This window comes from Protopterus annectens, chromosome 5.part0 (assembly GCF_019279795.1).
Source record: "Protopterus annectens isolate FY-2018-M chromosome 5.part0, PAN1.0, whole genome shotgun sequence".
Classification (NCBI taxonomy): Eukaryota; Metazoa; Chordata; order Ceratodontiformes; family Protopteridae; genus Protopterus; species Protopterus annectens.
Genome location: NC_056735.1, coordinates 1,393,239,205 through 1,393,252,464, shown reverse-complemented (window position 1 = coordinate 1,393,252,464; position 13,260 = coordinate 1,393,239,205). Strand labels below are relative to the sequence as shown.

At 44.7% G+C, this 13,260-nt stretch overlaps 1 protein-coding gene across 1 annotated transcript in view; it reads right to left on the bottom strand.

Moving 5' to 3' along the window:
* The window catches only part of LAMP1 (lysosomal associated membrane protein 1), a 1,110,117-nt gene that overhangs the window by 153,048 nt on the left and 943,809 nt on the right, over positions 1 to 13,260 (bottom strand). The window contains exon 8 of the mRNA XM_044072009.1: positions 6,059 to 6,229. Within this exon, the coding sequence (XP_043927944.1) occupies positions 6,059 to 6,229 (171 nt within the window). The remainder of the gene's footprint in view (positions 1 to 6,058; positions 6,230 to 13,260) is intronic.

Here is a 13,260-nt window from a genome sequence, read left to right as displayed (position 1 = left end):
AGGCATCTGTCGTTAAAATCTGACTCGCCTCTGGTCGGGTCACAGAGAGTCCCTTGTTTAGGTGACATTCCTGAGCCCACCACAAAAATTCCTTTTGAATGCAAGGTATTATTTGAATGACAGTGTCTAGATCCTGGCAGTGCTGTGTCCATACAATTTTGAGATACCATTGCAGCTTCCTCATATGCAGTTTGGCATTGGGAAGCACCAGAATACAAGATGCCATGAAACCTAAGGCTTGAAGGACTGTCCTTGCAGTCAGCCCGGACTGATGAGATAGCTGATGGAAGTAAAGGGATAGACTCTCTTGTTTGTCCGGGGTTAAAAAGGCCATCTGGGATGCTGTATTCAGTCTCACACCCAGAAAGCACATGTCCTGAGAGGGTACTAGACTGGACTTTATTTCGTTCACAGAATACCCCAGGCATCTTAGCACTGCTATCACATATTCCAAATGATGAAGAAGCTCTTCCCTTCCTTGAGCCAGAATCAGGCAGTCGTCCAAATAAGGATAGATCTGTATTCCTTTTAGCCTGAAGAAAGCTATCACTGGAGCCAGAACTTTCGTGAACACTCTGGGCACAGTAGATAAGCCAAAGGGCAATGCAGAGAACTGATAGTGAGAAGTCCCAGCTCGAAAACGCAGATACTTCCTGCAACTTAGTCTGATAGGAACATGAAGGTAAGCCTCCTTGAGATCCAAAGTTACCATCCAATGATCTTTGCCCAGCAGAGGTAAAAGCTGCTGTAACGTCAACATTTTGAACTTGGGAATGTCCAGATAAGTGTTGAGGGTAGATAAATCCAAAATTGGTCTCCACGTGTTCCCCTTCTTTGGTACTAGGAACAGGCGAGAATAAAATCCTAGGCCCACTTCTGGCATAGGAACCGGCTGTATGGCCCCTATTTGGAGTAACAGAGAAACTTGCTTGTGAGCCTCTATTCTTTGTTGAGGAGGAACGTCTGGCATGCCTTTGAAAGGAGGCAAGGTATGGAAATAAAACCTGTAACCGTGGTGTATGATATCCAATACCCATCTGTCTTGGGTAATTAAACTCCAATTTTCTTTGAAAAGTGCCAACCTTCCTCCCAAAGGTGCTGCCAGACGAGAAGGCTCTGGCAGCTGAAAAGGTAGGTCATTGGGTCTGTTTACGAAAGGACTGACCCCTGCCCTCACCGAAGACTGTGCAGGAGAACTCCCTGTTCTAGGCCTGAAAGAGCCCTGAGCTCTGCCCCTACCACGTCTAGATCTACCCCTAGACTGGGAATCAAAAGAAGGATACGTCCACCCCTTAGTAGGCCAATTTCTACTAAACTTTGGAGGCTGGACCTGCAAAAATCTTTAACAGTCTGCATAGACTTAGCCTTGTCTTCCATTTTCTTTAAAACTGCCTCAACAGGAGGACCAAACAACACGTCAGATTGTAAAGGAGCATCTAAAATCCTTGTTTTAACATGTTCAGACAAATTTTGATCCCTTAGCCAGGCGTGCCTGCGAAGAACTGACCCAGTGGCAGCCACCCTAGACGAGGCCTGTACAGCATCAAAACCACATTGCAAAGAATGCTTACCCACCTGTTCAGAAACATGTACTAAATCTTGCAACTTTTACAATCAATACCTACTGCCAGAGCATCAACCTTAGACTTCAATTGTGAAAGGAGATAGTTTTGGTATTTCAACATGTGAAACTGGCAATTCAAAGCCCTCATAGCAAGAGTGGAAGAAGTATAAACTTTCTTTCCCCATCTATCCAAGGCCCTAGCCTCTTTGTCTGCAGGAACCGGATTCTTTACAACAGAAGCCTTAACACCTTTAGGCCCCTGGCTAACAGTTTCTGGGTCCGCCCTAGGACTCTTAAAAGATACTTATGAGCTTCAGGCACCCTGTAATACCTATCCGGCTTAACAGGAGCAGGAGGCAAAGAATCAGGATTAAGAGAAGCCTCTGAAAAACATCTTCCACTACATCCAAAACAGGAGGTATAGCCAAAGGCCTATGCTGGGGTAAAACAAAAATTCCCTAAGCCTTTTCCTGGAATCAGAGAAGTCCTGACCTTCCCACTTAAAATGCTCCCTCATGGAATGAAGAGTTTCTGAAAATGAAAAATCCTCAGGAGGAGAAGCAGAAGGAGTAGAATCATCCACATCAGAATCAGAATAAGGAGAGTACTCATGCAAGTCTTCAGCCGAAGACTCTGAAACATCTGAAGCCTGCTCAAAACCCCCCAGCTCAGGCTCCATCCTAGGTCTCTTATCAGGAGGGGGCATAAAACCCCTAATCAAAGTAATCAAATCTTCTGCCATTTTAAGCATATGCTTCTTGGGCACAGTTCCTGAAGAGCTAGGGGTAACACCAACTGAAGCTAAACCTGGCCTGCCCCTGGGAGAAGCCTTTGAAACAGAAGGAGAGGGCCTAGCCACCCTAGGAAGGGAGGGGAGTATAGTAACCTGAGAAGCCCCCTCAGCCTGACTTGCCTCCTGAGAGGCCACATCTTGCAATAATAAAGTCTCACCCTGGGAACACAAAGAAACCTCCGGTGGAGCCACCGGCTCCACCGACACCTCTAAAGAACCGGCGTCCGGTACAGACGGTTCTTCTAGCCTAGGCTTAACTGCCTTGTCCTTGCGCTTCTTCGAAGAAGCGGGCGTCGGAGCATCCGACGGCATGTTATAATTGCACCGCTTTCCAAAGACCAACCTTGCACAATCCAACCTTCTCTTTATAGTGCGTTTATTAAATCTAGCACAAGAGCGACAGCCAACAACGTCGTGCTCAGGCCCTAAGCAAGGAATACACAAAGTATGATAATCTCTATGCGGTATCTGTTTCCCACAAGAAATGCAATTATTGACTTTTTCTGACATCCGGTAAATCACTGAGGCAAGAAAAAACTAAAATATTCCCCAACGGGGTACTTAGCCAACTTTGAACTCGGTCTGAAACTTCGAAATCGAAAAATCTCAGAACGCCAACCGGCACTTGCAATGCTGCTTCTGCATCGGACCATGCGGCAAAAAAGACTGAGGATATGACGTCGGTCATGCGCATTTGTACCCTGACGTTCTGATGTCAGTCAAATGCGCCTTGACCTACGTCAGCCTTATACTTTGATATTCGGGCCGACCGAGGACAGCGGACTACCCAAGTGTAAGGACTGCAGCAATGTGAGATGAAGAACATCAATCTTTCCTTTCTCAATTTCTACCTGCAACCAACTAAACTGGGAACCTTTGTTACTGAAATACCACAATATCCTCTTAACATTATGGTTAAGTCTTTACATCCCTTACTTACAGTGTGGTGCATTCTTACCATATCAGGTTTACCCAAGAGGGAACCCTCCACGGTAGAATTACAATTCAGATTACTCTAACTCCAGTTCAGCTATTTTCTCTAAACCTCCCATGGCTTGGGAGGCATAAACCCTCCTCCAGTGCATACTGGGATATTATGCATCACAGCAGAAAACGTTTTGCCTTTGAGCCTGTTCACGGACTTGCACAACTCAGATTTCATTTCCAACTTTAGGCATGGAAAACTTCACACAAAGAAATATCAGTGAAAGCAGAATTCCACAATATCAAATGCTGCACCGCTTTACCTTAATGTCTAAGCAAATACATATTTATTCATAAAAGTTTGACGCATCATAATCCTCCCACAATCAAGGAAAAAAAAAAAACTTTTCAAAATGTCAAATTATTAAATTCTTTGTCCATCTGCTCTGATTTCAATTCATCAACTTATTTGGCAAGAACCTATTCAGGTGTGACCACAAAGATGAACACTAGTCAAACCAAATAGCTAATATTGTCAAAGGATCATAGGAAGTTACTTGGCTAATGGCCCTAGGGCCTATACAAACCTTGCCATGTTACACCCATGTTCCCTACTTGACCTTGGTTAGATGGCAGTTATTCACAGAGTATGATCAGAACAGACTGCTCCTGTCCATGAGGGACATAGGTGCCACCTCTGGGGTGAATTTAATGTTCCCCATCCAACTGTCTAGGTTGTACCTAAGTAGCGCTATTGAGGAGCTCTGCTTCATGTGAATTGTGAGTTTATTCCAGGGGAATGGCAATCTCTGGGAGACACATCTGTCTCTCCAGCATGTTCTATTAATGTCAAAGGCTAGGTTGAAATCCCTGGGAGCAAGTGACTCTTGCCCTATTTAATTTGTGGATGTGCAGCATACCCAATAAGGCAAGGTCACACTGCTCTGTAGGCCAGGCACAAGTTGCCTCTCAGCAGCCTACAGGATACATACTACAGTGACTGGGCTTTCAGCCTTTCCATTTAAGTTGGAGGCCCAGATCAAATACGATTATCCTTGACCATTCTTAACACAGCATCCAACTCATTTGTTTGAGAGATGCAGTCAGTAACTTCATCAAATGATGAGCTGTCTGTTAACATTCCTGGTCTACAGATTTTATCAAAATTGCTGGAGGCTGTTCTGCTAAACAGTAACAGGGGGAAGGTTTCCTGCTGCATGAGAGAGTCAAACTACCCCCTATTTTTAGTCATTCAAGTTGTACAACACAAAAACCACTTTCTCACTTTGGTGGGATAAATCAGGGTAGGTTTGCGTCTGAATCGGAGATGGTCACTGTACATGTCCCTGAAAACATTTCTGAAGACTTCATAATGTGATAATTGACCTGAACTATTAAATAACAAAAATCATTTTACATTAGACAGCAAGTCATACCTGATGAAAAGGGTTTAGTGACCAACAATATTAACTGTGGCTGTGAAAGTGAAACAACCAAGTCAGAACTGTGAACAAATCCACACACCAGATTGTAAACTTTTATATGGGTCAAAAGGCAATACAGAATTCCAAGAAACACAAAACCATAATAATATTTTCTAAATAAAGCTCATTCAGACTAATATTGCTTGGTTACACTGAGAAATATCAACAGGGAAATTAAAAAGGTTGTGTGTACAAGTCTTTCACCTTTTAAGCTGACACCATAATTTGGTCCACTTCCTATTTGCCAACATTTCTTCTACAAGAGTGTCAGCATCAATATCCACATGCAAAGTACTTCTGTCAAACAAATGCAGCATCCCTACCACTTTTAAGAAATGAGCTGGTTTATACCCCCTCACATCCACAACTTCTGTGAATCCAGCCTTAATAAACCTCTAAAGTCCTTCCCACTCAATTCTCTATCAAATGCATTTCAACTGGGAAACAAAATACAATGCAGCCAATAAGCAGTACCCCCAGTTATAGCATTAAGTTCCATACTAAACAGCACAGTACTAAGACATTGACAAATGCAGCAATCATGCCAAGAAAAAAACATGCATTTCAAAGACAAGCAAATGTGCAGTTTTTTCTTAAAAATTCTTAAAAAAATATACACCAAATAGACTATTACTAGACATTTTTGCTGCTTGTTTCAATCTACCAGTCAGAAAGCCCTACCAGATGGTGTTAGAGAGTGTGTATTTGTACAGTTTGTTGCCAGGGTCAGCCTTACTTCATGATCCAGAAACTATGGCTCAATTAGCTGCCCTGCAATGCAACAGCCAGGCAAAATGGGGGGGGGGGGGGAGTAATGGGACACTGCCCACTTGCCTCTCTTTGGGAAGGGAGAGAGGGGTATAGGTACCATGGGAGCATGTGGGAATTGTATGATTTCTCTGGCAGACTGGAAATACTACCTTCCACGCTTCTAACTGGAAGATCACCCAGCAAGGACACCCACTGAACATCCAACCTTTTCTAGTGGAACCCAGCATGCTTGGGGATATAGGGCTAAAAGAACTCAACCCACCTCAACTGGTTGCTTAAATGTATCCTCATGACAGACATACCCTTGGTGATAAAGATAATGTGCCACTTAGCTAAGAGAAGACTGATTACAGGGGCAAAAAAATGGAAAAAAAGAATTTTGAAAGGACAGCTTCGGCAACAGATCATGTATGACACTTGGCCTACATCTTCCACAGGAGGATACAACCACTAGTCTGGACCAATATCATTATGGTCAACTTGCTCAGAGGAAAGAAAAAAAAAAGCTTCTCATATTCTTACCTTCTCCAAATTTTCCATTCTGTACAGTAAAAGCCTGAACCTGCGCCTTAAAAACATCCAGTGCAAACACTGGAGAAACCTGAAGTATTTGTTTGGAACTGCACTTGAAGGATTTGCCAAGAGTTGCCTGCAAGTAGTTCAAGCTGGTATTTGTGACATTCAGGGCACCACCTGTGAAACAAATATAAACAGTTACAATACACTAGATAATGTTGAACCACAGAAAGCAGCATCACAATACTGTTCAATGAGAAGCAATACCAAGCTTACAAGAGATGCTGCTCAATGAGGCACCAGAATACAAAATACAACTTTTACTGTATACCAGCACTAATTTTACATTTTTTAATCTTATAGGTCTGATCTAAACATCATTTGCAGCCATGACTCAAATGGAAAAAGCATAGTATGCGAGAACTACAGTTGTGTAAGAATGTACCATAAGGGTAGATGACCAACTGATCACTGTTGCAGTATTAAAGGATAGGATATCCTGCCAAGGATATCTGTACATCCAGCCAACATACCAAAGACTGGGCGCCCTCCTGTTATGCCACACATCTGACATATGATCTCATCTTTAAGGAGGTAAAGATACACAAGACTATTTTGCCCCAGACTAAAACTGAAGCAGAACAGGTTCATAGGTGTTTACTAGGCAAACACCCCAAGGGGCTTTTTAAGCCTTCCATGCATCCCAAATCTCAGACAAGTTATGATACCCGTAAGTGTAAGCAGGGGCTTGGAAGATGAAACATTTACAAGCTAGGGCCTGGGAGATGAACCATTTACAGGCTTTGTCCATTAGAGACATTAGACAGCAAGACAAACCAGGGATGAATTTCCTGTTACCCATCCAATTGTCCAGGCTGCACTTGAATTGGGTTAGGGAGGAACTCTGCTTCACATGGATCGGGAGCCTGTTCCAGAGATGGGGTAATCTCTGGGATACATACCTGTCTCTCCCAACAGGTCCTATGTACATCACAGGCAATTTTTTTAAGTCTAAAACGGGTAATTCTGGTGCTATTAGCTTTGTGGATATGCAGGAGGTCCACCAGAGTGGGATCTGACAATGCCCTGTACATCAGGCATGGATCTCCCATCAAAGCTTTGTAGGAGACCGAATACAGAGAGAGAGCCTTGAGGTGGTCTTCAGACATTTTACGTAAGCCCTGTATTCTTTTAGTATGGAACCTCTGTGGACGTTCCAATTGTAGGATATTGCCTGGTTAGGTACATACCAAAGGGGCACTGTACTCAATGATGGTTTTGATGAATGCTAAATACAGTGGAACAATGACTTCCTTGGACTTAGATGCCATACCTTCGTTTATAAGTTGCGCAACATAGAATGATTTCCTCAACTGTAGACATGTGATGATCAAAGGCCAGATTACTGTGCGTGTCCCCAAGTCCCTGACTACTGGGTCAACTCTACAGGGTGTTGTCAACACGATAAATACCAGGAGTGGATGACTTCTCAAAAGACACTATTATGCATTTCTTGGCATTTAGTTTTAGTCCATGGCTCTGATACCAGTTGTTTGCATCAGCCCCTCCTGGAGAACACGCATCAGTGTGGGACTCGACAGCTCCTAATCTGCAAATTTAGTCAGCCAGAGACCACTGACATTAGTCTTCACTCCAGAGAAGCAAATGCCAAAAAAGAGCAGTCCAAGGACTGATCCCAGAGGGACTCCACTTATGACTGACTTCTTTGTAGAGGTGGACCCCCCCACACACACACACACACACACTTCTAAACTTCCTGGGTCCTGTGAGCCAGTTGGTTATCCACCAGATGACATATGACTTTGTACCTAACTTAGTTTGTCAACAATGCCCGAGTGAGGTAGTGTGTCAAATACCTTGGCCAGGTCAAGGTAGGCAGTGTAAACCATTTTGCCCTCATCCTTTACTTTTGGTGACCTTCTCAAAAGTCCACCAGGTTGAGAAGGCATGATCTGCCCTTGAAGAAACCAAACTGGGCTGGGTCCAGTGTCTGTAGGTTTACTATATCACTACTGATCATTTCCATAATAATTCCATCATGGCTTCACATAAGACTAGTGAGACTTATGGGTCTGTAGTTTCCAGAGTCTGTAAATGGCCCACCTTTGTGCAGAGGGATGACTGTTGCTGTTCTCCATTCATGAGGCATGAAGCCTGTTTGGAAGCTATAGTTATGTAGCAATTCCAGGGGGGCCCAACAGGTCATGTTTCATGCTATTTAGAAGGCATCCTGGGATACTGTCTGGGCCCACTGAGGCAGTGCTCTTGGCCTTAGAGAGCATTAAGGACCTGTTCCCCAGTGACAGCAGGGAGAGTTATTTCATTGCATTTCCTTGGAAGGGAGAGGGGTAAAGTTGCAGAATTTATGGGCCAGTAAGTTAGCAGAGTCTTCTGGCTCAGTATGGGTGGGTATTTTTACAATGAGCTCTGCACACAAATGTGTACTGCCATTGAGGTTGTGGACATAGCTAAAAAATGCCTTGCGGTTATCCTTGGTCTGGGAGGCCAAATATACCTCAAATTTGGCATTGGTGGACTTCATTTGTCCTCAAAGATGTTTAGTTTGAGGAGTACATTTATCCTGCTGGGTGCTGCACCTCCTAAATTTTGCCATGATTTCCTTCCTTCTGTTATACAGCCTATTGCTTTTGTGATTCCATCAGGATGGCTTATTTTTTGAGTTCTGTACTTCTTTCTGTGGGTACAGCTGCCTCTATGCAGCTATTAACATGCTTGTACAGGGTTTCTGTGAACAGTTCTGTACAGGCAGCAGTGTTCTCAGTGTTTATGGGGTCTTGAAATGTTGCCAGGTTATCACTTAATAGCAAGAAGTTAGCCTTAGAGTAGTACCTAAATATGCCAGGTTTAGCTGGGGGCCCCAAGTTTTATTTTTACTTCAAACAAGACCATTTTGTGGTCTGATTTTACCAGGGAAGACATTACAGTAGGGGGTGTGCAGCACACTCGCATATTAGTGAGGACCAGATCCAGTATGGCTGTACCCCTGGTTGGTAAAGGACAGGAAAAAAAAAATCCACTTCACCCCAGCAAGAAAAGGGAGAAAGAAGCAAGGGAGGTATGTAACCTCCTTAAAACATTGTTAAACAAATCATTCCATACATTTCACTGTCCTCTTCCCAACTTCCAAGCTTCAAGAATGCAGTACAGCTATGTAAAAATCACACTGTTGCAGTAGATGCCTTTCTTACCATTGCAGTACTGTTAACTTAAGGGAGCTTCTGCCAAGAATGGCCATTCAGTAAACCAAAGCCTTTTGTACTTGCAGCTTGCTTTCCCCTGATGTAAAAATGTATATATACTCTCGGGGACTGTTACTCTTGTACTGCACATATTTGTTTATTCTCTTAATTTTGATGCATCTGTGTTTGTATTATACTTTACTTTTGTTTTTACACTTTTTTTTACTTGATTTTTGTAATTGAAGAGCTTTTCTCCCTGGGCCTCCGCTGAAAAAGGGCTTAAGTTCAGCCGGACTAACCCAGTCAACAAATGTCAGATATTGTACACGTCTCACACACACCTCACATAAGGTATAGGGCAAAAGTGATGTATGGACGTGCACACTGAACTGAAAAGAAAGAATAGTTGTGTAAAATCTTACCATAACCATAGATGTCCCTCTCTTCCATGTTGCAGTATTCTAGTTGTGTGATTTCCAGCCCTCAGGCGACTCGTACGTCGGCTCCTATACAAAAGTTTCAGCTTGGCTGTTGCAGTGTGCGTGGGGCGTCAGATGCAAGGCCATAAACCAGGGGGCCTTAAATGTGATGTCTTGTACACACATCTTCAAAACCTGAAGGCCAGCAGGTAGAGAAAGAGGCTCAGCAAGAGGAATGCCAGTGGGGACAGGTGTGTGGCCTTCATGTCCTTCAGTAGATCCAGGACTTAGTTGGGACTAAAGGAGAAAGTATAAAGGGTAATGGTGGGTGGGAAGGAATACTGCAACATGGAAGAGGACATCTATGGTTATGGTAAGATTTTATAGAACTGTTCTATGTCCTTCTATTCCTATGTTACAGTATTTTAGTTGTGGGAGAGTACCACTGCTTAGATGCCAGAAAGGGAGGTGGATGCTGAAGGGGATTCTACAAAGCCCTGTAGGATGGCCCTGGTGAATCCTGCCCAAGCTCTGGAAACTCGGTCCAGTTTGTAATGTTTGGTGACTATGTATAGTGGACCACGCGGCTGCTTCCATCATGGATACAGTGTCCAGACCTTTCAAGAAGGCCTTGAAGGCGGCTCAAACCCTAGTGGAATGGGCCTCAACTCCGACTGGGTTTTTTTTTTCCATGGTGAGAGTAACAGACAGTTTTCCTGATCCAGCAAGCGATGGTTTGTTTGGAGACCGCCTTGCCCAGGGCTCTGAGGTGAAAGGTGACAAACAGCTACTTAGATTTCCTAATGGTTTTGGGTTTGTCCAGGTAGAATCTAAGCTGCCTGTGCACATCCAAGGAGTGGAGTATCCTCTCCCCTTCATTAATGGGGAAGGGAAAGAAAGTGGGCAAGTGGATGGATTGGTTTAGAGACAAGTCAATGACCACCTTGGGCATAAAGGAGGGATTAGTTCTTAGGGTGGCTATGGAAGGTGGTGTTGGAAGGGCAGGCCATTAAGGCCTGCAACGGAGACCCTTCTGGCTGTAGTGATCGGTTTTCCATGTACACATCTGTAAGGAAGAAGACCCAGCAGGTTCGAAAGGGTGCTGGGTTAGTTTTTCCAGGGTATAGATGAGGTCCCAGGGTGGAGGGATAGGTTTCTTTGGTGGCCTCATGTGTAAGACCCCTTTAAGGAAGAGCTTTGCGTCAAGTATGGCTAGCAAGGGGGGATCCAGGGGCAAACAGGTTGATATAGCAGAAAGGTTCACTTTCACTGAAGAGTACGAAAGTCTGCTTTTAATCAACTGACACAAGTGAGAACAAGGGGGGCATCTGCCGAACAAGGCTCCCTTCATTTGTCCAGACATCACTTTGTAAAGCTTTCCCACTTAGCTAGGTAAGATTTTCTGGTGGAAGGTTTCCTTACCTCCCTCAGGACTGACAGCACGCCCTCGGAGTAGTGGTGTCTGAAGGGGATCAAAAGTTTATCACCTACAGAGTCAGGGATATCTTCAAGTGTGAATGGAGAGCTCCTTTGTCTTGTGTCCGTAGGTCCACCTTTTAGGATAACTTGTAGTGATTGCCCTTGGCTAGATTGAGAAGTAGGGGGAACCAGTACTGCCTTGGCCAGTAGGGTGTCACTAACAAGATTTTTGGTTTGTCCTTCTGTATTTTCAGGAGGACTTTCTGAATCATTGGGAAGGGGGATCATAAAGAAACTTCCCCTCCCCAAGAGATGTTGAAAGCATCCACTTTCCATGCTGGAGGGGAGTGCATCTTTGAAAAGGTCTGCAGCTGCCTGTTCTGGGGGGGATGACAAACAGGTCGATTTGTGGAGTACCCCACAGGTGGACTATTTCTAGGAAGACCACCCCCCCTGTCGAGCATCCATTCGTGCTGTGGAGAGGAGGTCCTGCTTAGGAGGTCTGCTTGCTTGCTTGTCCTACAAGGGGATGTAGGTCGCCTGCTGGACCAGGTTGTGGCGAGAGGCTAGGTCCCATATCAGCAGGGTCAACCTGCACAGCTGGGAGGGCCTTTGTTCCTCCCTGTTTGTTGAGGTACCACATAATCGTGGTGCTGTCTGTCACTATCCGGAGCACCCCTGGGACCAGAAGGGGAAGAAAGGTCTTTAAAGCTAGGAAGACAGCTGTCATTTCCAAGACATTTATGTGCTTGTTCTGTAGAGAAGGACGCCACTTTTCCTGTACCTTGTAGGATGCCAGAGTTGCCACCCAATCTGAATCTGAGGCATCTGTATGGGTTGTTTGGGTTGGAGTGGGTGGTTGCAGTGGCAGTCCCAGGTTTAGATAGACATGCTGGATCCACCAGCTGATTTCCTTCTTCAGACAGGGAAGGAGGGGAATATCCTGTTCTAAGTGATGAAGGTGTTGGGACTAAATGTTTTGAGGTACCACTGTAGCTTGCGCATATGCATTCTGGTTAGTGGTAGCATGGGGATGGTTGCTGCCATTAACCCTAGGAGACTGAGGAATTGCCTTGCCATCACCTTCTGGGAATGGAGGGTTTCCTGGAAGTGGGAAGTCAGGGATAGAATCTTGTTCCTGTGGGAGATGGGCCTTCATTTTATCCGTCCTGATTCTGCAGCCTATTGAAATATTGTCCTGGCCTGGGTTCAAGGAAGACTTTGGGAGGTTCAAGGTAAACCGTAGACTTTATAGAAGGGACACGGTGAAGTGCAGATGTCTTGAGAGGGTATCTTTGGACTCTGCAAGTATTAGGATGTTTGTCCAGATATGGGTAAATCTGGATTCCCTGCATTCTGCAGAAATGGCTGGGGTTAGGCACTTTGTAAAGACTTGAGGGGCAGTGGATAAACCAAAGGGCAAGGCAGTAAATTGAAAATGAGAAGAAGGTCCAGAGAAACGTAAAAATTGTCTGCGGGAAGTCCTGATGGGAATGTGAAGGTAGGCTTCTTTTAGGTCCAGGGTGGCCATGAAGGCCTTGGCTGGATTAAGAGGCAGAGAGGGTAGTGACAACATTTTGAATGGTACCTGAAGGTATAGATTTAGAAAGGAGAGATCTAAAATGGGTCTCCAGGGGCCATCTTTGAGGATCAGGAAGAGACGAGAGTAGAATCCATTTCCTCCCTGTCCCGGGGGGAAAGGTTCTATGGTGCCTAGCTTTAGTAGTTCTTACAAAACTTTTGGGGTAGGAGATCAATATTTTTTAGGGGAAAAAGAATACTTCTCCTGGGTGTTTTTTCTTTCCAGGATAGGAAGTACCCTTTTTGGATAATGGATAGGACCCATTGGTCTGTGGTGATGGACTGCCAGAGGGGGTGAGTGCGTGTGGAAGGCATGCAGAGAGTGGTAGGTGGGCCAGGCAGTCACACATTACTGGGACCTCCTCTATCCTGAAAGGGTTGTCTGGGCTGAGGAGGTGGTGCAGTAGGTCTGGAAGAAGCATGTCTTCTTGCCCCTCTTCTAGATCTGGAAGAGGAGGCAGCTGCCAGAGGAAGGTTGCACCTTACAAAGGTGGTTTTAGCAGGGTAGTTCCTGTAATACTTGGGAATGGGGAACACCAGAAGATGCTTGATGTCCTGTAATGTTTTG